The 25,482-nt window shown below is 45.4% G+C and overlaps 1 protein-coding gene across 4 annotated transcripts in view; it reads right to left on the bottom strand.

The window, feature by feature from the left end:
* PAX5 (paired box 5) overlaps positions 1-25,482 on the bottom strand; it is a 127,817-nt gene that overhangs the window by 51,959 nt on the left and 50,376 nt on the right. For 2 of the 4 annotated variants that reach the window (XM_032676741.1, XM_032676742.1), the window contains exon 7: positions 11,081-11,210. In XM_032676741.1, coding sequence (XP_032532632.1) covers positions 11,081-11,210 — 130 coding nt within the window. Of the gene's footprint in view, positions 1-10,475; positions 10,552-11,080; positions 11,211-15,176; positions 15,234-25,482 lie in introns of those variants that run through there. The other 2 variants (XM_032676743.1, XM_032676740.1) reach the window with 2 other exon arrangements.

Genomic DNA, 25,482 nt, shown 5'->3' with positions numbered 1-25,482 from the left:
GATCCAGTGTACCTCCTGCAGCCTTGTGCATCCTCACAGTGGGAGACCACAGCAGCTACCTGCACCTCTCATGACCAACTATTTGACTTCAGAGCTAACACTGGTCACTGTAGGGTGGACGAAGCCATGGGAATGCTCTGGAACAGGATGTAGGGACGCATGGAGCACCTCCTGGTGCGACCTCAGCAGCAACAGGCAATGACACAAATAGCAAAGGCACAGTCCTGCACTCCTTCACCCTGCACATGTGCAGCTTACATGACACATGTCCCATATGTCCCTGTCACACCAGTTATTGCCAGTGTCTGCTCATTCCTGAGATAACTGTTCCCAGTGCAGTTCCACAGGGAAAGATGGGCAATTCTCTCCAGACATCTCAGGGGACATGTGCAACTCTGTCACCTGGACTAGGCTGGGCAAAGCCCTGGCTCAGCAAGATCAGTTCAAGTTTTGCCCTCATCCAGTGCCTATCCCACTAGCTTTTCTGTCTCTGCACCAGACCTGGACACATTTAGGACTGCCTGTACTGGCTAGCATAGGCAGGTCAGGCAGCACAGGCAGCACAGGACACAGCTCCACTGTGAGCAGCCACCGGGCCAATTTAAGGTTACATCAATGCCTGGAAAAAATTTTTGTCTATATTTCATAATCATAATAATATCAATAAAGACAGAAGGAGCAAAACCAAGGCCTCTGTTTAGCACCAAAAGTCTGATTTGCTGACAAAGCAAGTCTCATCCACATCCCCCAACAACCCACACATCTTTTGGACTTTGCAATTAGTACAACTGCAGCAGCATCTGCTGCCTTCACACCACACTCTTCCAAACCCTAGATCCTCCTGCAGTCCTTAATTACCAACAGTCCAGGACCATCCTTCCCACAGAGAATCCTCACACATGAGGAGGCCGCCAGGTCTGAACCCACAACTGCCAGAGTCGAAGCCTGCTGGGGAGGGGATAACCCACATGACCCCTCTCTAGAGGAATACTGCTGATACACAAGCCTTTTTTCAGGAACTAGTGCTCAAAAAAAGGTACAGTGTCATCATAGAGCTGCCGAGCTCAAGGAATTCAGGCTGTTGCAAAGAATGTAGGATGAAAAGAAAAGCTCCAGAGGGACCCTGACACTCCTTTCACTCTCTTAACTGAATTCGGTTTTCAGCCACCTCTTTGTGAAAATCCCAAGCCAGGTGTCAAGTCTGTGGCACCACAGGCAGTGCCTGTCCATGATGATTCTCAAGGGATTTCCACAAACAATATTCCTCATGCTGGTAGATGTGCCAGTTCCATTAAGCAGCTCAAAACCAGGCAACTCATATTTTGAGTGCCAGTGATGTTTTTCATTTTTTTCCACTGCATTTTACTTTTTGCATTTTTTTTTAATTACAGTTTAACATTTTTATGAGAAATAATACCAAAACCTGAAATTCACCCATTTTTAGCCTGATATAATACAAAGCCAAGAAGAAACAATGGTACATTACCAAAAAAAAAAGCCCCAGGTAGATTTATAAAATCTCTATTCACAGCTAACACAGTCTTTTCCAAGGGCAGCACTACAGGAAGAGCTCTTTCAAAAAATATAATAGAGAACATAAGCAAGAGCTTTCCTCACAAAATATGCTGCAGCATTATTAAAACAAGATTTTGAACACTTTACAGCTTTGCATCTTTTCTTTCTTGAAACCTTTACAGTTTCTCTCAGATTTCTCCCAGATTTCTCCTAGATTAAAAAAAAGGCATGCTGCCATTTCTAGGGGATGGTAGGAAGGTGAGAGCAGGCAGCAGACAGTAAGAGTACTTGTGGCATGCTCTCCATTGCCCAGGGGTGCCCTGGAATGATCTTTGTTTTACCATTCCCTCTACTCCCTTTCCAGCACTGCTAAGGCCACCATTAACCATGCCCCCAGCGCCACATTCACAGGGCTTTTAAATCCTTTCAGGAAAGAGGACTCACCACTGCCCTAGGCAGCCTGTGCCAGGGCTGGACAACCCTTTTGGTGAAGATATTTTCCCAATATCAAATCTAAACCTTCCCTGACACAACTTGAGGCCATTTCCTCTCATCCTGTCACCATTTCTCTGGGAGCAGAGCCCAACTCCCACCTGGCTCCAACCCTCCTGTCAGGGAGTTTCAGAGAGTGAGAGGGTCCCTCCTGAGCCTTCCTTTCTCCAGACTGAGCCTCCTGAGCTTCCTCACCCACTACACATCAAAATTGTTCTCCAGACCTTTCCCCAGCTCCATTGCTTGTCATTGGACACACTCCAGCACCTCAATGTCTTTTGGAGGTGTTTTCAACCACTATCATCAAAACAATTACCTTGTCCTAGAAATAATTTCTGTAGCCTGACTCAAACTGCCATTAGGCTTTATTTTTGTGTTGCGCAGATGCACAGATGCCAACACATCTCCCTCATGGCCAGGCTTCGCGAATGAAGATTTGGGAAGGCACTATCCACTTTTGCTACAGGCACGCTGGTGGCTTATGAGGCCAATACGTGACAGACATATCCGATTGCAAAAGGCACAGCAGAAAGACTCCTTAGATGGTGTATTCTGCAAGACACGGTTCTTTCTGCGTTGCCTTTTTTCCTCGAGAGTGATCCTGCGTGAGTTCTCGAAGGAGACAGCTGCGTTATAGATGGTGTGTCTCCAGGCCTCCCGATTGGAGGCCAGAGTAGACCAGTTATGGTGAACAATATGGCCAAGGCTGAGATGTTGTTTCAGGGAGTCCTTGTATCTTTTCTTCGGGGCTCCTCTCATGTGGTAGCCAGTGGGAAGTTCACCATAGAGCAAGATCCACATCTCCCTACTCACCTGGAAATATCATTTTGGTGGCTTGCACAGACACTCTCAGATGTTTTGTTATTGTTATGGGCCAAAAAAAGGAATTTATGAAGCATTTATGCTAACTCGAGCGTTTTCCTTTCTATTTTTTTTCTTTTATTTTTCTTTTTTTTCATTATTTCCAGTTTGGAGATCTATAGAAGATTTACATCATTTCTCTGGCAGTGAGAAGTGCCACCTGTGGGTTGAACTGGCCTTGGATGCCCTAAAGCCACCAGCCAGCTCTGCACACCTGAACCCCTGGTTGCCATGGTGGTGGGTGGCACAGGCGGGTAAGAGTCTCCAGGACCCAAACACCAGCACAAGACTGTGCATGTACCCAGCAGGACATTTTCAACCTGTGCGTGCAGAGTTGGTTTGATGCCCTTTTTTTTTTTTTTTAGGGCATTTCAGACCAGGGTAACGCAAGAAGAGGCTGCTCAGCATGTTTGCAGAACAAGCCCCAGCCCTGCTGCAATCAGGGCAACACAGGGGCACCAGAACCCTCTTGTCTTAATCCTCTTGCCATCACTGCTTTATTTAAAATTGTATTTATTTTCCATACCACAGTGGTATTGGGGGCAGGGGGAAACAGATTTAATTAATTAGAGATTGCAAAATCCTTAAGTAAAAGATGCTATGTAAATGCAAATTGTTATTATACATGCATTGCACAAAACATGTTTACCACAGTTAAATTCGACATTTAAATCCACAGCCAAACTCCCAACAGAGTCAGGCTGTACATCATCAAAAGAGGCAGTTAATAGCCTGAGTCTTAGTGGGGTACAAGTGCCCTCGTTTGCTTTCTCAAATGCGTTTGTTCTTTTTTAATGGCAAGATAAGAATTCATAAAAATGGAAAAACTCAACAGTGTTGCACTTAGACTCTGTACTATCATTAAAACTGGCACTTTCGTTTTTCAGATTGGCTGCCTTTCCACGGAAGGTTATGTGGCCTTTTTTCAAGTCTTTAACATGACAGGCCCTATTGGGAGTGACAAAGAGATTATTGGAAAACGCATCTGTACTTTTATCTATTAAATGTAGAAACTAAGCTGTAAATCTTAGCATTATACTTCACTGGAAACCAGCCATCTACCGACACCGATTTGCACTTCAGATCAGTCCCACAGAAATCAAAGTATAAGTCAGTGATAATGTTTAAACACAGATCAACATTTCCATGTCGGGACAGATTATATGACCAAAATATAGTGGCCTCAGAAGAAGATTTTTTATTATTGCTATAGAAAATATATATTGCTATAGACAATTAGACAACAACAACAACACAAACAAAACAAAACAAACACCAAAGCATTTTTCCAAAAGAAAAAGCAATTTCAACAAAATCAAACCTTCTCTTTACTTTCTGCAAAACCATGTTGATTTGGGGATAGGGTAGTGAGTGGAGAAAAAAAAGGAAGAAGGAATTGTGAAAATTTTACATAAGTCTTATTTCAAAGAGTTGGAACAGGAAGTATAAATTGAAACTACTTTTTATTATTAGAAATGCAAATATTTTTTTGAAACCAAAACAATTGAAATACTTTCATTCAGCTGGTGAAAACACTGCTGGAAAACTGTTGTTGACCATTAGCTGGATAACAGTTCCCTCCAGGACTTTTGTGTGACCCTTCTTTCTCTGTGGGCCAGGTCCATTCCACCCACACAGGTCCAGCGTAAGCTAAGCACTCTTCATTCTCTCGATAGCCATTGGAAAGACCCAGCCACCCACTGATAAGGATCACTAACTTTATATCAAAAATTAATGAGAAAAGACACCTTCTAGTCCTAATGCAATATCTAATCTCTAACCTGTGGAGAGATGAAGGCTTCCCCAGACCCCTCGACCCAAACGCTGTTTTCTAGGGTTGTTCGGACGAATCTTCCATCCACAGGCTGAGAAATATCTGTTACTCAGATCTTCTGGAAGTGATCTGTGTCTCACTGCCACTTGATTTCTTCTTGAAAAAACAAGAAGTCTTTTTGGATTGCATTGAGCTAAATGCTGAAATCTATTGGTGTTTTATCCTGGCAAGAGATCAGACTGGAATTTTAGAGAAGCAACTCCTTTCCTCCTATTGAAGGCATCAGAATCCATAGTGGCTACCAATACTAAAGTCCTCAGGGAGAATTTGATTTTGACATGGTTTCCAGTCTAACTGCACTACCACCGTGCCTAGCTTCAGAAGTGACCAGTAGTATCTGCCATTCAACAAAACCTAGCAAAACACTGGCTCATAAATTGCAGTCACAGCACCATGGGATGAACAAAGAAGAATGAAGAGTTAGGAAGCAGATGAGACTGAGCACTCCTAAGGAAAAACACACTGAGAGGCTGGGTGAGGACTTTATGTCACAGCAGAATAGTAACAAGAAACATCTCGTCCTTTGACCTGCATTTATCCCATTTTAGCATCTTTGTTCCCTAACTACAAAAATGGAACATAATTCTCAGGAATATGGATTGTTATTCCTTACTCTCCCTGCATGGGTGTGTAAGCTGTGAGGAGGACCAAATGAGCAAAAGCTGATGGAGGTGTGCCCGCATGAAAGAAGATCAGCCTCCTCTACTCCAACATCTGGCAGAGGAACCAAACCAAAGCCCCCTGACAACACTTTACCCTGTGATGCTTCTTTTAATAGAGTGATATAGAGTTCACATCGTACCCCACTGCAGTGAATCATGCTGCCCTGCCCCTGGGTGAGGCTGGCTGACAGCCACTCTTGGCTCTGCCACTGCAAACCGACCCCATTGCCAGACGCAGCCAGGGTTGCTGTGGGTTGATCAATCCACCCTTGGCACTGTATTGGAGAGCCACATAAAGGTACCAGCTTAACATGACTTTGTCCTGAAATCAGCAAGTGGGAGCAGGAAAAATGCATGTGCAGGTAATTAGTAACAATCACAGGCTGCTTGGAAACGGCTGACGACAGCAGTAATGAGCTGGACACATGTCAGTGGCTTGTAAATGGAGAGAACACTTAGGGACCGTGGCAGCACACAGTGATGGAAGGGGTTTCTTTAAACTTAATATTTAATGTGGCATAAAATTGATGCAGAGAAAGTGAGTGGTTCTTTAATCAGATATATTTGGCTGGTGGTCCATAATACAACGGAGTTGGTGGCTGAAGCAATACTGAGAGCTGTCACTAAATTTTTCCTTAGCAGCAAGTATTAGCATGAATGCCAATGTTTCAGCAATCCTTTGGTTTTCAAGAACCATTCCAAATGTTTGGATATGCCAGCTGGCTAAGAGAGAGAAATTTTACATGTTCTATCCACAACTGCACAGAAGATCTTTGTCATCTCAAACCTTTGCCAGCTACATCGCAGCCTGGCAACAAGAACAACGAAAAACTGCAATCATAGTTCACTCAAGACCTCTGTTCTCAGACTTATTTCCATTACATTCTTACAGTCTGTCTTACAGATTTAAGACTGACAAGATGAAGTAGACTTAGTTCTCTTAGCATATGGCAGCTCAGACTGCTCCAGATTTTCTCATAAAAACTGATTAAGCTTGAACAGCAGATATAGTTATCGAAAGGACATAAGTGTTCTTGGCTCAAACTCCTGTTTTTCATATTTCAAGTTACTTACCCACTTTTCAGCCTTACCAATAGCCTTATTCTTTATTGAAGCATCATACAATCATGTTCACAGCTTTACTTCACACACACCAGAAGAGTTCCTGGTGCAAGTGACACAGCTGCTCTGGATACCACAACTCATTTGCCAATGTTTTAAGCAGCTCTTGGTCTTATGACAGTGAAGCTTTTACAAGAGTGTTTATAATCTGGAATGTCAACTGAGAAGTGAGGTCAGTCTCAAGGCATTAGCAACACCAGATACAGACTTTGATAATTTTGTGGACTTTTATCCAACTAACTCTCACTTTTTTACCTGAAAACACACTACCTAGCATGACTAAAACATGTTGTCCCCTAAGGCTTTTAGTCTCCTTCTCTGAGTTTGATCAGATAAATCACAGCCTTTCTGGAACAAGGAAGAGTGGAAACACTCAAAAAAGGGTGAAGAAATTAAAAGCAATGCAACTGCCTGAATCTCAAGAGAAGACCAGAGATCAGGTTGGCCCCTCCTCCTCCAATGACAAACAGTTCACAAATGAAATGCCATCACAGATCTGCAAGACTTGGACTCTGGATGGCTGGACTGAGGGGGACCCAGAACCAGGAGCTGGCTCTGGCAAGACTTCTCTCATGAACCAGGGTATGACCACTGAAATAGGTCAGCTGATACAAAGCTGACCATCCTCCAGGGGTTGTTGCCTTATCGATTACCTACCTCTACCCACCCAGCCCAGCCCTAGAACGCTAAACCACCACTGAATTTTACCACAGCTTTAGTCAGACAACAGACAACTAAAAAAGCTCTGAGAAGGCAGAGTAGGTGGTGCGTTTGCAGACATTTCTTGGACCTTGCACTCATAACCACCATTGTGCACCATTTCCCAGTTCCTGATTTTCAGAGGTAACTATCACAGATGAAAGTCCTGTGGCAATACACAGCTTGTGGTTACAATGGAAATAGGGTCAATAAAAGTGTATCCTTTTCCAAATCCCTTATCCTACTGAGGAAACAGGCTAGGAAAAGAGCTGTGACTGAAGAAATGAGTTAATTTTGGGGAGAAAATAGAGAAGTCTGTCCAGAACTAAAGTGAGAAATGCATCATCAAGCATGCTATAATGCACATGCCTTGCACATTACAAAGCATGGTTTGCTGCTGAAGCCCTCCTGCTCCTGACAGTCTGCACATGCTTTCAGCTCCTCAGGAAAGAATCAGGGCAGGGGGCATGACTTGGACGTATGGTACATGCCTGGTGCTGTACAACCCAGATTGTTATGCAGATTTCCCAGCACTTCTAGAGCATATCCAGCACAAAACAATTCCTATGGCTATTTAAAAAGGAGGGAGGATAGCAGCCAGACAGCCTCCTCCAAAAATATATCAAGAGGCATACCTTTTAAAAGGATTTTGGTATGCTCGTGTAAATCTAAGTTTTATGAATGCAGGTGATAGAAGACTGTACAGCACTATCAAACTAAAGATATAAATACCCACTGTCTTGAAAAACATGTTCTGTTGTAGCTCTCACTCTGTCATATTTAAGACTGATGGCAGCTTTTTTCTAGAGCTGCTGCTCATAAAGTCTGCTCCATATTTTTGAGGACAACTAGCAAATTTAACATTTGGAACTTTTGCTCAAGTGTAGGTAACATCACAGGGACAACCTCTATAAAATCAATACTGAGCTCCGCAGTGTCACCTCTGTAGTTGGTTTTGTTCTAATAAATGATCAGTTAGCTCACCACAATCTAAGGAGGTAGCAACATGAGACATGCGAGAAGTGCTTAAACAAGTGTAAAAGAAGAAGTGCTGCTGATGTATCAGCCAAAACAACAGCTCTTGGCTGAACCTCATTTTGGCCAGGTGCAGATCCTGGATGGGCAGTTCCTTAGAAGACAACATAAGTGAGGGAGTATTCAGCTTCTCTATTATCATCTTGGTTTCCTAACTTTGGCCCATGACAATGGAGCTCAGTAATCTCCTGCTACTTTGCCTCCCCCCAAGGACACAGCTCCCATCAGCTCCCACTGCGCACTGTGGACACTCCCAGGCGGGAGATGCCCGCAGTACCTGCTCATGCAGTTAGAGGTGCTGCCAGGCCGCACAAATGTCTAACAGGGCACAAGGTTTGTCATGGGACAAACACTCAGGAGAAGGAACTAAAGGCAGCAGAATGCCCGTGATGGACTGAGACAGCCTGGGTCTTCTGCAATGAGCAGCACTTCAGGCTTCAAAGAAAAATGCGGGGAATCATAGAGTCATTTAAGCTGGAGCTCTGCAGAAGACAGGTGAGAATAAATTGCCTGAGGAGAAATTACTTTTTAACTTTCATAGGCTGTATGAGTGACTTATGACGACCAGCATGATGATTCATGTTTCTTCTTACATATTCCTTTCAGTTTCTTTCTATGATTCTATAGATAGTACAGAATCATAGAATCATAGAGTGAATTGCATTGGAAAAGTTCTCTAGTTCCACCCCCTTGCATGGGCAGGAACGCCCTCCACTGGACCAGGTTACTCCAAGCCCTGTCCAATGTGGCCTTGAACATCTCCAGGGATGGGGCATCTACAACCTCTCTGGGCAACTTGTGCCAGTGCCTCATCACCTTCACAGTAAAGAATTTTTCCTAATATCTAATCTAAACCTATTCTCTTTCAGTTTAAATCCATCTTCCTTTGTCCTGTCACTCCAGGCCCTTGCAAATAGTCTCTCTCTATCTGTCTTGTTGGCTCCCTTTAGTTACTGGAAGACTGCAGTTAGGTCATATCAAAGCTTCTCTTCTCCAGGCTGAACAATCCTAATTCTCTCAACCTTTCCTTACAGCAGAAGTGCTCCATCCTTTTAATCAACTTGATGGCCTCCTCTGGACTCACTCCAACAGGTCCATGTCCTTCCCATGCTGGGGGCCCCAGAGCTGGAGACAGCACTGCAGGTGGGGTCTCACCTGAGTGGGGCAGAGGGACAGAATCCTCCCCTCTCCCTTACCTGCTGCCCACACTGTGGGATCAGCCTAGGACACAGGGGGTTTCTGTGCTGCCAGCACACATGGCCATGGCATGTCCGGCCTCTCCCCCAGCAGTACCCCCAGGTCCTCCTCCCCAGGGCTTCTCTCAATCTGCTCGTCCCCAGCCTGGATCGATCCAGAGGGCTGCCCTGACCCAGGTGAGCGCCAGCACTTGGCCTTGTTAAACTGTATGATATTCCCATGGGCCACTTGTTGAGCTTGTCCAGGTTCCTCTGGATGGCTCTGTCCTTCAGGTATGTCACCTGCACCCTCAGCTTGGTGTCAATTGGTGAAGATGCCTTCGATCCCTTTGTCTACGTTATTAATGAAGATATTAAATAACACTGATATTGATAAAGATTGATAATGGAGATATTAAATAAAACTGATCCCAATACAGACCTATGAAAGACATAAATATATCTGTATCAATGCTCTATCTCCTTACCTCATATAAGCCACATACATCTCCAGGAGTCCCTCGTTCTGTCTATCCATCCCTAGGTCACACTGACAACTGAAGGGTCCCCAGACACCTTTCTTACCTATGAGTCCACCACTGAAACCACCCACCCAGTACCAAACACGTATTAAAATAAGTCTCCCCATTGCCACTTCAAGATGCATATGATTTTTTTTATACTTCTTCTAACTCTCTTATTTCTTTTGAATCTTCCTAAACTTTTACTGAGAAAAGCCAAAGGCTGATGTTGTATTGGGGTAAAACAATTCTTTAACAATTGTTTTCAAAACTGCTCCTGTCCTAGATGAGACTGTAGGGCTTTAAAGATACTACACGAAAAACAGTATCATCTTCTCTTGTAGCAACAAAATAAAGAATTGCATGCAGTCTTTGGCAAAACAGAAAAAAATCCAATAAAATTTGCACAAGTTAGACACAGCAGTAACACACAGAGGTAACATTTATATTAAACACAGAGCCTTACATTTTCAAATTCCTCATTTTTTCTGATTTGCACAATTCATTTGGGACACAATTTAATCATTTTCTTACCATTTGGCCAATCTCCTTCCAAGCAGTGTGCTCAACCCCAAATAACTACGTAACCAAAGTATTTATCAATCTCTGTCTGTTTCTTAACTCTTGCCATATGTCTCCTGAATAAAAGCAGATGATGTGTTGTTCCCTGGATAAACAGCTTTTGTTTTTCATTTAAATGCTTAGCCTTATTGCATAGTTACAACTCTAGAAATGGTACAAAACATGAGCATTTGTAGGAATTCATAGCAGCCAAAATTCACATTTGTTTGAACTGTCATAAAAACCTTGTCCACTCAAACACACCGGGCGTATTTATGAAAAATGAGCACCAAAGCCCAAAGGCAGAGACAAGCATTCTGCTTTTTGGTGACACAGTGGTACTCAGGATGCCGGTTTGGAGTAGAGGGACACAGCCTTGGAGTGAAGGGGTGGATACATCATTTGTTGGCTACAAGCAAACCCAAATGATTTACACAAGACTTTCAATTGACTTTCAGTAGAGTTGCTCTGAAACCACATTTTAAAATAGACTTTTGAGAAAATGACTCCACACCTGACACAATTATTCCATAAAGGGCCTCTCCCTACAAGGTGCAGGCATAGACAATTCATGTCACTTCTCGGTGTTAGAAAATTGCTTACCTGTGACTATAGGATAGGACTGAGGCCCAGGAACACTTGCTCCCAAATCTGCAGAAGTAGGGCTGGTTATATTTGCCTTCATGTCATCCAATCCACTAGCTAGTGAGGCCATGGCTGAGTATTCAGTTGCCTGGAAAAAGACACAAAAGGCATTTTAGTGATAATGAGTTTACTATTCAAGAACTTTTACCTGTGCGACAGAAAGTAGGTGCAATGTAGAACTCAAAAATCCTTTGTTCTGCCAGTTTTAAAGGCAATGCCCAGTTACATGGGGCTTTCAACACTCAGTCTGCTCAATAAGTGGGTTGGTGCTTATCATCACTGTTCTTGGAGAACACTAAAACAGGCTTTCTTTATAAAACAAAAGCCAAACTCATCAATATGTAACAAGGTTTTCTTGAAGGTGGAAACTTTGTAGAATAACTGCCAAGTGCAAGTTACTTGCTTGTTAGAGAAAAACGTCCTTGCCTGTTAACCTGAACTCTCCATATTTCAGTGGTGGCACTTGAGTGGACATGCACTAACAAGAAGGGAGGAATGGTGTATCCCATTTCCCCCCTTTTCTTGGGAATGTCACATTTCTTCATCGTCTCACAAGAAAGCGCACATATATATTAATGTTTGCTTAATGGATGCATTCATAGCCAACTGTTCCTAAATCCAAATTATTTAAAAATAAATCACCTGACTGTAGTAAGGACACTGTCTCATTTCAAGGGAATTTCTTAATTTCATTAGCCTAAGGTATTGTAAATGAGCACAGGTCTCGAGAAATTAGACCATTTGTGTCCCGTAACCTGTGTAAGTCCCTGTAGCTACAGCAATCTACAGCCAGTTTGGAGGATATGGCACAAAGTTTATCTTCATTTGCCTTATTTCCATGACTTCTTATAGTCAGGATCATTCTCACAGAACTGGGAAGTTTCCTCATAAAGTTCTCTCTTCCCTGCTCCTATCTGCCCTTTAAGTTTTAATCTCTTATTTGTGAGATGGCAATCATGCCCATAACAAGTGGAGGATGATAATTTCAAACTAAGAATGGCAATAGGAACAGATAAACTAAAGAGCAACCACTGTGAGGCCAATCCCTGCTGAATTCCTGAAGATTAAGTCAACACAGAAGCTGCACAGAGGTGAAGAAATGCTGGGGAAACCAGGATCACGTGGGGGTTTTTTTGAGTGACCAAAACAAAAATCAAGAGTATCACAGAATCCTAGACTGGTTTGTGTGGGAAGGGACCTTAAGGACAATCTTATTCCACTCTCTACCATGGACAGGAACACTTTCCACTACACCAGGTTGCTCAAAGTCCCATCCAACTTGGCCTTGAACAGGGATGGGATATCCAAAAAAGTTAACTTTTTTTTCAAGGCAACAAAATCTGGTCTGAGTGAATACATCTTTCTCCCCCTTGCAAGTTTGTCCAAGAACCCAGCACACAATCTGGTGCTTGCCACTAACACAACACTTTGGGTCAAATATACCTGTTAATGTCTCTGTTGCCCACCTCTCACTCAAACAGAAGTTAATTTACCTGGTTAACTATGTATTAGTAGGTCCGTGTAATAAACATGTATTTTCTGCAGTACAGCCTGACACCTTGAAGGCTCCCCTGTATAAATCACTTGCAGATGTGTGTGCCGAATGCATTTTGCCAGGGACTAGCCCCTGGCCACCCTTGTCCTGCACCCAGCCCATGGATCAGAGTCCTCTGACTCATCTTGTAGGCTCCTCTCTAACCTTTGCATTAAAGCTGTCCTGTTCCTCAGTCCTTTTAGCTCATTCCTTCTCTGACACCCTCCATGCCCTCATGTTTGCCTTGCCTTCATGCACCCAGCCCCTTTCACCTACCACCACGGCCTCAAAGACACCCACACCTCTGCCTCATCCCCCATTTCTGCCCATTGCAGAGGATGGGCCCAGGAGCATCCTTCCTCTGAGGAGGGTGCCAGTGATGGTCCCAGCCTTCCTCCTTCCTACAAGTGCAAGCAAAGCTCCTTCTTCTCACTTCACATCACACCAAGGTGCATTTCTCAGTCTTCCAACACCAGTACGAGCTCTCCTACATCTCCAACCCCACCTTCCCTTATTCAGAGTACATGCACATGTGGCAACACTGCTGGGTTTTTTCTGTCCACAAAATCCTGATCTAACAAGACACCAGACAAACAACAGCCCTGCAGAGGCATTCCAAGCAACTGATGATGCATGAGCATGGATGGGCTGGCAGCACAGCAGAGGAAAAACCTGTCTTTGTGTGGTGCTGTTTGGTATTTCTGGTATCTGGAGAAGAGCACACACCAATTCCTGGAGAAGGATGCCTGATTTTACCACGCTGTTCTATGAAAGCGACAACCCCACCATATCCAGACTGGAAAATCTCTTCGTACTCTCCCATGGGGCACTGATCCACTGCCCCCAATGAGCAGGGAATGAATGTGGCTTCCTACTTACAAAGTAGGAGCTAAAAACTTGTAGTTTGGGAGGAAGCATCCAGCTGGGATGGGACTCTTGCCACAGGCTGGGTCATGCAAGACAACTGGGGTGGCGGTTGCACATCTAAACCCTGCCACCAAAAGTAGCTTTTGGAACTGCTGATCCTTGCACAAACCCAACTGGAGCCAGACTGAGCCTCTGCCTGCAAACCTCCAACAACTCCACAGCTTGCTTCCCTTCAAAGGTCCAAGGAAGTGTCATGGGGAAAGCAGGACCAGAGTTAAAAGCTTTAACTGTAATGACCTCAAAACATTATGCCAACGAGCCATGAGCTGGTCCTTCAAGCTCAGAGAGACTAACCAGTTCCAGTGTCAGAAGCAAGCAGTGATCAGGGTGTAGCCCATCCTGTCAGAGGTCAGGACAATGGTACCCCGTGCTCTTCTGTGTCACTGCACGGCAGAGAGTTGGAGCAATATCAGCGGCACAGCTCCAAACCATGGAACCACATCTGTGGACTGGAGAGACTGGAAGCATTGTAGTTGCTGAGCACAGTGTGGAGGGAGAGCCACAGTGCTGTGGTAGGAATGAGAAGGCGTAAGGTAGAGATGTGCAAAATGGAGATCTGGAGTCCCTCCCTGCTTTTGGTCCAAAAAATTTGCTGCAGACAGGAACTGCACCTCTTTTACAATGGCCCAGCAACATTTTCCTAGAGGTAAGAATAGCAAGATTTTTGGGGATTTTCCAGATGCTTTCCAGTGCCCAGATCACTCCTTGAAGCCACCAGCAACTGAACGCCAGCAGCCACATGGACCAGGCACCAACCACTCCTTCCAGCACCCAGGCGGAGCAAGTCCAGGCTGAGGGGCAGCCTGAGGTGGCTGCTGACTGCTCTCTGCTTATGCTGTCCCAGTGGAGGACTGATTATTAATATAACATCTACCTCTGCAGTAGTAGTTTCCACTGCACAGCAGAGAGGGTGTAGTCAGGGCCATCAGCAGCAGGCTGGCACAGTGGCTGTGATCAACACTTGGCTATGAGCAGAGAAGAAGACACACCACTGCCAATTGTGAGACACTGGGGAGAGGCAACGGTCAGCAGAAGCATCTTCTGGCCCATGAGGAGAGAAGAGCCACAGGTGCAGAGCGGAGGAGCCTTCACCCTAAAACCAGCTAGCTGGTGCTGCCTGCAGCTCTTCTCACCCCCGTGGAGGGGCAAGGGGATCCCATTACCCCATGAAGAAGCACAAGCCTCTATGTCACCGTGGCTTCACAATGCTGGGTGTTGACCCACTCCTGAGAGGTAAAGCAGTGTCCCCTCTTCCCGCTCCCCCCAGACAGAGCTCTTTCTTTCAGGCACCCCATCCAGAGAGGAGAACCAACCCCAGGGGGAGGCAGTGCTTGTAGAGCAGCCCCTCACCCCATGGCCCCATTGAGACTCTCCTGCCAACTCTTCCCAGGAGCTTCTCCAGCTGGTCAGGGAGGGGCAGCAGAAGGGGTCTCAGACTTGGCTCCTGCACCAGTGACCTGGCACTGCTGCTGGTGAGGAGCAGCCCAAAATGACAATCGTGGTTAGGGGTCCCTCCTCACGCAGCCAGAAGCCTGACCTTCTGCTTGGTATGTGAAAAAGCAAGAGTCGGGTGTTCAGTACCCTAGAAATTACCTGAAAAATGACTGCCTGCGGTTGTACCACGCACTGTCTCATCAGCATGGAGCACCACTGCCATAGCATGGAGGAGAGAAAACACAGACACGTGAAACGAGGAATAATATAAAGGAGAGAATGAGAAGCTCAAACTGAAAGGAGGGGCAAGATCAGATCTCCTGTGTCTCCCCTGCCCCGTCCCACTCAGCTCTGGCAGACGAGAGCTGGAGTCTGGTGGAGGATTGGTTGAGGTGGTGAGGAGAGAGGTGGTCTCTGAGCACCTTTGGGCAGCAGCACATGGGCAGCAGGGTTTGCACAGTCCCTCTCCGCCAGATTTCTCTGCAAAGTGCAAACAGGAAGATTTCTGCTCTCAGTAAATTTTTATACCCACCACCACTACAAAGGCTTTATATCTAAATACTAACACCCCTGAAGTGGAGAAGGTAATGGGCAGATGGAGGGAAAAGGGGTGCAGGAAGGTTTCAGGATCATTTTCAAACCTGCTGCACTATAGTGAAGCAGACAGACAGACCATCACCAGCTTCACCCTGCACTTTTCCTAGTGAAGATGCCGAAGTGTAACCCACTGAAAAGTCAACAGGTACAGAAATTTTCTCTTTGAGATTTACCTGGAATTTTATCCTAAATTGTTATGCAAAGATGGACACACAGTAGAGAACAAGATCGTTCCCTGAAGCAGCCTGGTTCTAGGGTGCCAATGTGGGAAAATCAGGGAGCTCCCATAGGCTTGGATGAGACCTGCAGCAGCACTATGACCCAGGTAGTGTGAGACAAATGCATCCCCCTTCTGCCCTGTCCCTTTTGCGGGGCACAGACCCGGTACCCATCTTGAAGCGATTGCACCAAGCAAAGACAGACAAGAGCTGCCTGCTGCACAGGGCAAGTGGCCACTGAAATGAGCCAGCTGGGGTCCATTGGGACTTGCACATGTTGCTTTTTGCATCTGCTCAGTCTTCCCAATTAAAACACCAGGCAGGCATGAAGCAACACCTCCTGTGCCCTCCTGCCAATGACACAGCTGCCCCCAGGGCCACAACACTGCTCAGGACACAGCAGCAGCAGCACAACAGTGTCTCAGACTGTCAGAAGTCTTGGGGACTCTGGTCTTGGTCTGCCTCCTTACCAACCATGTGCACTGCCTTCCCTGCTGATAGAGATGGTGCACAGAGCACCTTCACTGTCAAAAAAGCCTTGAGGCCCCTGAAAGGCACAGTGCTGTCCCTCAGGTCACATCCACCAAATCCACTGCTCACCCATGACGCCAGCAGCAAGCCAGACCTCACACAAATATCTCCAAGTCATCGTGTCTTAATACTTTAAAATTAATTAATAAATAGAGGTAGAAGTGGTACATGCCAGGTAGGTTGTCCAAAGAAACCCCCACCTCAGCCTGACAAAGGGAAAAAATTTGTAACATTAGATATGGTTCGAAGAGTTTAATCCAAAGAAGCTCTAATTAATCTCCCCAGGCTTTGAGAAACCCAGCGCCACTTGCAGCTGCACAGGCACTGCTGTTGCTCTGCCTGGAGTTTCAAGGGAATGGAAAATCCATCCTAATGCCCTCCTCCTCAGCCGCTCAGGATTCAGATGGGAAAGTCTTCCCAAAAGCTATATATCAAAGTCTCACCACTGCCGCCTGCCAGCCACCCCACCATTTCATAATTTACTTGGCATTCCCTGCACTGTCCACCACCGCCACCAAAACCAATCCTGCTTTGGAGTAAATGCTATTTACACACCTAATTTAGGCCAAACCCCAGTTATTCTTTGATTTCAGCCACGTTGGGATCATTGCTGTCTCACAGAACATGGAAGTATGGTTTCAGTGGTACAACCTATTTCCCTTGGTTTAAATGGAGTATTTCTGAACCTCCCTTTCACAAAACATATATGTTTATAAAAAATTAGCAGCTATGCTTCATTTTAGCCCAAATCGAATTAGGATTCATCCCCAGAGATTCTTCTGAAGGCAGTGGGAATTAGCTCATGCACCCTGCCATGAACACATTTACCCTCATACTTCAAAACAACTGACCTGTTTTTGACCCAATCTTCACATTATCTGCATGTGGGAAATGACACATTTTACATTTCCACAGTGCAATTCATAAGTGAGTGCAGTCCTTCTCAGATTTTCTGAAGGGATCCCCAGATCCAATCTAAATGCCTAGAATTTACCTGTTGTTTTTCTTTCATACATATAAATAGCTGCATTTCCATTCATTCTTTGTTTCTCATTTTCATTTTGTTCTAATATCTGCATGTAAATGTCTGAAAATAGCATCTGTAATTGAAGATTATGAAGTATAGCCAGCTCCTGACAGGCTGCTAAGGAAGATGGATTATCCTCATTTTTCTGTAAATTTTGTCAATTTTGGAATTCATAAGCTATCAACACTGATAAAAATGTGACCGCACAGCTGTGTCAAAGTGGACGGCGTGGCATCAGTGCAGCTCCTGAGGAGGATGGCTCTCCCCAGCCACCAGGTCAGGGGCAGGCACTGCAGGAGTCCTTCCTAACTGCTTGCAGTATCTACATCCCAATCACACCACCCCCTCCACCCTGCCACCCCTCCCCAATTCAAATAAATAAATAAATTGAAAGTACGCAAATTCTCTGGTGCACCAATTCACATCACAAAGCACAATTTATTGTGTGTTCTCCTTTTTTATTTATCCCTAAGTAGTAAACACGATTTCCATTCAGGGGGTTCGTTATGTTCCACTCCTACCAGACAATCACAGCATACTTGAGGCAATTGTTTAGCCTCTTCCTCTCAATTTTCCCATTACTGGGAGTAAGTACTGTTGGGACTCTTTAATAGCCCGACTGCAGCCCATATCAATAACAGATGAGGTTTAATCGTCCAACACAAAAATTATTTAGGCTCAGTAAGGACATTCAATGTCATTTGCATAATGGCATTTCTATCCTGAGCACCTAACCCATCGTGCATAAACAAGGCCCTGGGACCATAAATAATAATAAATCATGACGTCCACACTCCTATTGCTGTAATAGGAGCCTCTCTATGTAGAAATTATTTCAGTAGGAAAGGGGCACTATAATTTTAAAGACATGTGGCATTGCACAGACCAGTAAATCACACCCATGTGCACAATTGTGCACACACACGTGCCAGCGAGGCTGCCTATGGTGAGCAGCAAAACCCCAAGGAGTAGCAGCACAGAAAACTGTCCACACTGAGCACTGGGAATGCTTCTGATTATTGTTCCTTAGTCAGAGGTAGCAGGCTGAACAAAAACAAGGTCTGTGTGCAGTGCCTGGGCATGTGTGCAGTGTACCTGTTAGTCTGCCAGTCCCTGCTTGGCCATCACTCATGCCCGCTGTCCTTTGACCTCTCCAGGAAGGTCTGGTGGAAAGAGAGCAGAGATCTGCAGATGCTCATGGGTATTTCCCAAGCAAGCCCTTCATGGGTCATTGCAGTCCCCAATGTCCCACCTCCCCCCATTCCAGGTAACTCGGCACTGCCAAGGCCACCACTAAACCATGTCCTCAAGAGTCAAAGTCTTCATCTGGTTTTCAAACAGAAGCCTCCATAGGAAACCATGGTAAGGCCAGCCCAAGGGACGTAAATGTACACAGCAAACTGAGGTGGTTTTCCAGATTTCAGTCTTGCCTGGCCACTAACAAATGTGTGGGTGAACAGAGACAGCAGCACAGTGGTAACAGCTGGCCTCTGCGTCTGCCAGGATTTGCCAGCTTCGTCATCATATATTTGTCCTCAACAGCTCTGTCCTTTCTCAGTATAAACACTGCTCTGTCTCCTCTAGGGCATGAAAGAAAAGTATGACTCACCCCAGCCCACACCCACCCCCAACAGCACTGCTCAACGCTGCAAAGGCTCTTCCCTGCTGTCTCCATGACAGAACCACCCAGTTCAGTTTACTGAGAAAGGCAGAAACTCCAAGAAAGATTTTGTAGGAGCCTGCTCCCAGTGCCAGCATTGCAACACCACTGCCTGCACAGGCATCTACTCCCCGAAACAGCGTCTCCCTAAGCCCCCTCCAACTTCTCCTCCCCAGCCCTCCTCCTCCTTCCCCTTCCAGGGCAGTTCGCACTAGCTCCTCTCTGGCTTTCCCCACAGACTCACATGGGGTGTTTCTCTTCTCCCCCTCCTTCCCGCCCTCTCCCTCTGTGGCTCCTCTCACCCCAGGACCAAAGGAGCTCTCTCAGCAGCCTCCACCGTCCTACACGCACTGCTGAAAAAAGGGGCACTTCATCAAAAGAAAGCACGAGACACCCAACTGAAGCAAAGTGTAACACAACTTGCCCTGGTGGAAAAAACAGTTTGCTTTTTGTAAACCCAGCACATAATTTATGCCTCTCACTGCTACAAGCTATTGTTAAAATGCACTGTTTCTCAGGAGAGGAACTGGACACTTTCACCCTTAACAATAACAATTTCAGCCAGAGAAGGAGGGAAAAGGTACAATCCTCCATCATGGTGGCTCCACTGCTTCCACTGAAGCACCAACATGGGTGTGGAGAGAAGAAAATACAACACTCAGCATAGTCAAGTATTTCCTTATGGACAAATACAAAACAGAAATATGAAGGCACACTGAGAATGTTCGTGAGGTTGACAACAATATTGTCTGATCTTCAATCCATCCCACCAACAGTCCTGAACCCTGAGAAGTCTTACGCAAATTTATGATAATGGTTTGGTTTTCTATAATGCTTTCAGATGAACTACCCAAAGATGTTTCACAAATGCCATCTAAGAATCCTATCATATCAGGTTTTGTATTATATTATGCATTGTGTACAATAAACTGGTCTCAAAGTGGCATCCCATGGCAGAATACCAGGGTCCAAGCCTCAGGGACAGCCAAAGCCACTGCAGCCGCCTCAGACACAGGAGCACCAAACCTCTACCCAGGGGGAAGCCAGCAGAGAAAGCCAAGGAGATTGCTGGTTTGTGGCATGTTGCAAAGTCCAAGCTGAACAAATTTGTATCAACCCATGAAGTCCTGAATTTCAAAGCTGGACATCAAACAACACACATGCTTCATTGTCTAAAAGACTCGCTTTTGCCCATGGGAACCTGGTGACTCTACAGGGGTCAGGAGCCTTCTGCCTTTCATTTTTGGGGTGGAAACTTTCCCTATAATGCTGAATTCCCCATCAAATCCCCAACATGGAACTGACTTCATTAAAAACCAACCAAACAAAAAACCCAAACAAATAAAAAAAACCCCATGCAACAAGACCCCCATAATTTCCCAAAGTTTTTCTTTCATTTCTTCACCCACACCCAAACTAGGCTGCTAATGGCCACAATATTGTAAGCCAGTTTTCATTACAGAATTTTTATGGAAAAGCCAGGAATCTTAAAGAACCAGGAATCTTTTCCAGTCTCGGTGATTCTATGCTTCTACATTAGAAGTTTAGATTAGGTATCAGGAAAAGATTGTTATGAAAAGGGTTGTAAAGCATTGAAACAGGCTGCCCAGGGAAGTGGGAGTCACCATCTCTTGAAGTGTTCATAAAATATGTGGTTATGTTTGAGGACATAGTTTCATGGTGAACATTGTGGTGGTGCTGGGTTGACAACTGGACTTGATCTTAAAGGTCTTTTCCAGCCTTCAGATTTCTGTGATTCAGTAGGCACAAATGTTGTTTTCAGAAGATTTCTGTAGCAGGCCTTCAGGGCAGGGGCAGAGGCAGCAGGAACCAAATTCTGTGCACACAGAGGGCAAAGCAACAGGTTTGAACACTTCAACCAGAGTGTTTTGTACAGAAAACAAGAAGTGTTAGGAAGGGTACTGGGGATGTGGAGCAGGGGAGAGACTCCTGTGCCTTCATGCATGCTGCAGGCATGCCTCATGCCAATAGAGGCCCTGGGAAGGGGAACATCAGGGGAATGATGTGGTGCTTGCTTTGATGTGGCATTCACCAAGGATGGACAGGCATGAAACCCCACTCATCTTGTGGGATAAATCTTGAGCTGTTTTTCCCCTTTGCTAATTAGCTGAGACCCACTGACAACCAAATCGGACCAGCAACAGGTCCAGAATGTGAAGGCCTCGGGACAAGGCACTGGAGACTGGGGCATGACAGAATCCTTAATCTCAGGAAAAAAACATCCCATCCCACCTGCATCCCATGGGGTGGGGAAATGGCCTCCTTGCCTTCAGAAAAACACCTAGAAATACCAGAAATTATCTGCACATGGGTATAAAAAATGAATCAAAATAGAGACAGGCTGACCAATGAGCAGGGTATCTATAGGGTGTTGGTCCCACATAAAGAGATTCTGTTTGAAAACACTCACAGTGTGCTGCTGCTGGAGGCCCTGTACCTCCCCAGTATCGTGACAGGCTCCAGGGAGGACCTTCTACACAGAAAAATCGTCGAAGATTACAGGTTTTAGTGAAACATTTCAGCTTTTATCAAAACATTCTCTGAAAAGACAGGTTTAGCCAGGCACGCTGCTGTTATAATAATCACTATTTTGCCACTAAAACATCAGAAGAAGCCTGGGCACCATACAGAGAGTGAAACATCAGCACGAGCAAACAGTATGAGGCAAACTCACCACCAGTATGACCCGAGCACCTCTCCCACCCCAACAGCAGATTGGGTTCTTATGTCAGAAGGGTATTTGGCATTATATTTTCAAAATTTCCCCCCCAGTCACAAGAACAAGACAGGAAACATTTGAACAAAACCAGATGTGGGATCTGTGCCCTCAGCAAAATCTCCACTGGTACAGAGCCTCACAGTTTGGCAATGCCTGAAAACCATTCATCAGCCATGTAGCCTGATGACAATTTCTTGTGTACCACAATTTATTCTGTTACTTAATCCTGTGTTTCAATTATTTAGAGAGGTCCTAATAACCAGTGAAATACTGTAAGTCTAACATAGCATCTGACAAGTGTGATTCTTCTGCCTGGCTTCACTCCACAGCTCCCATTCCAGGAATGCACCCATCACCTACAGCACCTCCTTCTCCCCAAGCCCTCTCGGTGTGTCTCTGTACGTGACTTGTCTGGGCTGACTTGGACCTGAGGTCAGTCCTGAGCCTGGAGGGGGCTTTGCAGAGGACCTTGGCCTCTCCAGGGTTGCTCTTATTCCATTACCCTTTCAAGGGGAGAGGAGCAGACCTGAAACCATGCCCTACATATTAATCTTCTGTCTTAGCACATAAGTTCCCTCCTTTTAGATTTCCTTTTTTTTTTTCATTTTGAGAAATTCTGCTGCCACCAGGTTTTTAAGTAACCACTGTTCATAGAAGCAGAGAGGAATTTTGAAGCTATCCCTCTTGTCTGGAAGTAGCTTAGCTCCACAATTGCTTTTTGTCATTCAGACACTATTGTAGGTTGTTTCATTCAACACCTCCTAAAAAAGGGCTACCCAAAACTATGGCATTCTTCTGAAAATTAAGCATTTGGATAAGCAAGTTTCTCAGGCTTCTGGGCGTTGCATGCTCCACCTCATCCCACATAGTGAGTGAACAGGTGCTGCTCGTCCACCTCAACCACACTTTTCACACTTTTCATTATAACCATACCAAAGTTTCCCTAAGTCACACCATAACAGTTGGAATGAACAAGGTGGCTGGACAGCCAGGTCATGGGATAATCCAGGTTGGAAGGAAGTTTCAGAGGCCCCTCAAAGCAAGGCCAGCTATGGAGCCAGGCCAGGCCAGTCAGGGGTTTATTCAGCTTGGTCTTGAAAACACCACAGATGGAGACTGCACAATTTCTGAGGGCAAACTCTGCCCTGTCTGTCTGCCCAGGTGGGAAGAGCTGCCCCCTTGGGCCTTGCAGAGCCCCTCCTATATCAGTTCATACCCCTTTCTCTTATGCTCCCACCACGCACACCCTTAAAGAGCCTGGCTCCTTCTGAGATGTTTTAGCACAGCAAGTTCTTCAGGGAAGCATACTCCCATCATTGTCAATTATAAAGTGATGGACAGATTTAGAGAAAGACCACAGAATTAGTGTAAAATAGCAGTGATTTCCAAACCAAAGGCTGCAAATTGTACTTGAAACTTGTCAAAGCCTGTGGGATCCAGACATTTACTGGAGACTAAGTAGAGAAGTCTTGTTCCATTCTTTGAATGCTGCTGCAAATCCTTCCCCTCAAATATAATATGAGTTGGCCAGGCACTAATTAAATCAATGGGCAAATATGTTTACTCACAGATTTGTCCCTGTCTTGCAGGGCTAACACAGACATAAGAAGGTCGGTCAATTTTGCTCTGACATAATTGGCCAACTAGTGCCGTAACATGACATTGTCTGATATTGGTGAAAGATGTGGTTTCTCTGTCTAAACTGAAAAAAAAAAAAATATTGCAAAACACACGATGAACAAATATGCAATTACTTAATGCCAGTTCCCAAATTTCAAAGAAATGTGAACGCTTCTGTCAAGATAACAAGTGAGAAAATCTTTTCTTGAATTTTCCACCTCTCTATCACACTTAGAAGCCACAGAAAATCCCTGGAGGAAACCACCTGCTGCCTTTGCAAGATGTGTTCCATGTCATCACTAAGCTCTGGATGTAAAGCTGACGGAAGGTGCTGAGATAAAATTGGTGACTGGAAAAGCACCCTCTTCCAGCATTACCCAACAGGAGTGTCTGCAATTTCCAAACACTGTTACCCAGACTCTCAGGGAAAAAAGCACACCACAGTCCTCCTCAATGGCATCTCAGTCCCTGAGAAGCTTCCAGAACAGGGGAAAATGGTCTGCCCTTGCCAGCTGCCAATCCTGTCATATGTCACTGACACCTACTCTGCATGAGCCTGTGCACAATGTGCGGAGCCTGTCCAGGGGAAAAGACATCCCCCCCCACTGTGCACAGAGCAAGGAAAAAAAGAGATAAGGACAAAGGAGGTGTGAGAGCATGAGGCACAGCAAGGCTGGCCTTTCCTTTAGCTTGTGAATTTGTATTTTCATATATAGTCACATTTGAGAGCAGTCAGGAGGAAAGAAAAGGAATGCTTAAAACCAGGAATGCACTGCAATTCCCAAAGGAGATGTTTACCTTGGTATTTTGGGATTCCCCCTCCCTGATGGATCAAAGGGAGGAGATTACAAGGACGACTCTATAGGAAAAGTACTCACATTTGGCCCCACTGGAGCCAGAGGTCATCCCTGGGTAGAACCATGTGAGTTGGGGTGTGAGGCCCAGCAAACCCAACGCAGCAGACTCAGAGGTGAACAGCGTTTGCGTCAGCCTCTACCAGTGCTGAGGCTTCCCTAACAAAGTAACAGGCACTGGGAGAGCTCCAGTCGCTCAAATTCACCCTGAAATCCCCAAGACCATGTGCTGCTGCTCTTCCCCAGCTTGGTCTCATTACGCTGATTGTCAGTACAGCAGGATGAGTGCAGAGAAACCCCAGCTCTGTCCTCTGGCAGCAGCTTTTCCTTGGCAGGATCATTCTCCCACAGCATTGCAGACTGCAGGAAATGTTCCCAGTCTCCTTCTGGGAAAGCCTGCAGGAGAAATCCCAAACTCAGGCTGCCTACCAATTCCAGACAAAGTGGGAAAGCTGGTCACCACCCATTTCTATGGGGAGAAACCCCTGGGAAGGGGCATTGGGCTTTAGTGGGGCACAGGATATCTCCATCTCTCTGCCGGACAGGAGAGCAGGCAACCCTTGGATTAGCCCACCAGGGCTTCTTCTCATCCCTTTTACTTACTCAAAGACCAGCTATTTCAATTCCATCCCTCTCAGACAGCCTCAGCTGTCCCTGCAAGCTGCAGGGTGCTCTTCACAAAGATGATGCTGATGCAGGAAGACATTAGCTGGATACATGGCTTCTGTCATGCTCCTTTCCCAGAAAACTCCCTGCCTCCACAGCCCCACTCTCACACAGAATACCAGATGTCATACAAAGGACTCTGCTGTGACTGTCACCAGCCAACATGACATATCACAACAAGGCAGCACATGTGAGGAATTCTGTGCAGTCTTCAGACATTCATGCACAAAAAAATGCTTGTAAGGGAGGGCAGAGCAGTGGGAACGCAAAGCAGAGGTGCTGGCCCAGGGAGCTGTGCTTTCTGCTGCTATTCTAAAAGAAAAACGTTCCTACTCAAAAAAAAAAAAAAAAAAAAAGTTGATTTTCAGCAGGAAGAAACACCATGGAAGGTTTCTATCTCCTTTTTCAATCTAAAATGAGCAGAGCCAAAAGAGAAGGTGGTGCACCCTTCTCCATCCCCGGTAGTGCGATGGAGGAACATGGGGCTCAGAGAAGAGACTCTGTCCCGAGGAGACTTCAGACTCTATCAGACAGCTTTGCAGAATAATGTGA

The sequence above is a fragment of the Chiroxiphia lanceolata genome, chromosome Z, assembly GCF_009829145.1.
Source record: "Chiroxiphia lanceolata isolate bChiLan1 chromosome Z, bChiLan1.pri, whole genome shotgun sequence".
Lineage (NCBI taxonomy): Eukaryota > Metazoa > Chordata > Aves > Passeriformes > Pipridae > Chiroxiphia > Chiroxiphia lanceolata.
This window is presented reverse-complemented; position numbering and strand designations above follow the sequence as displayed.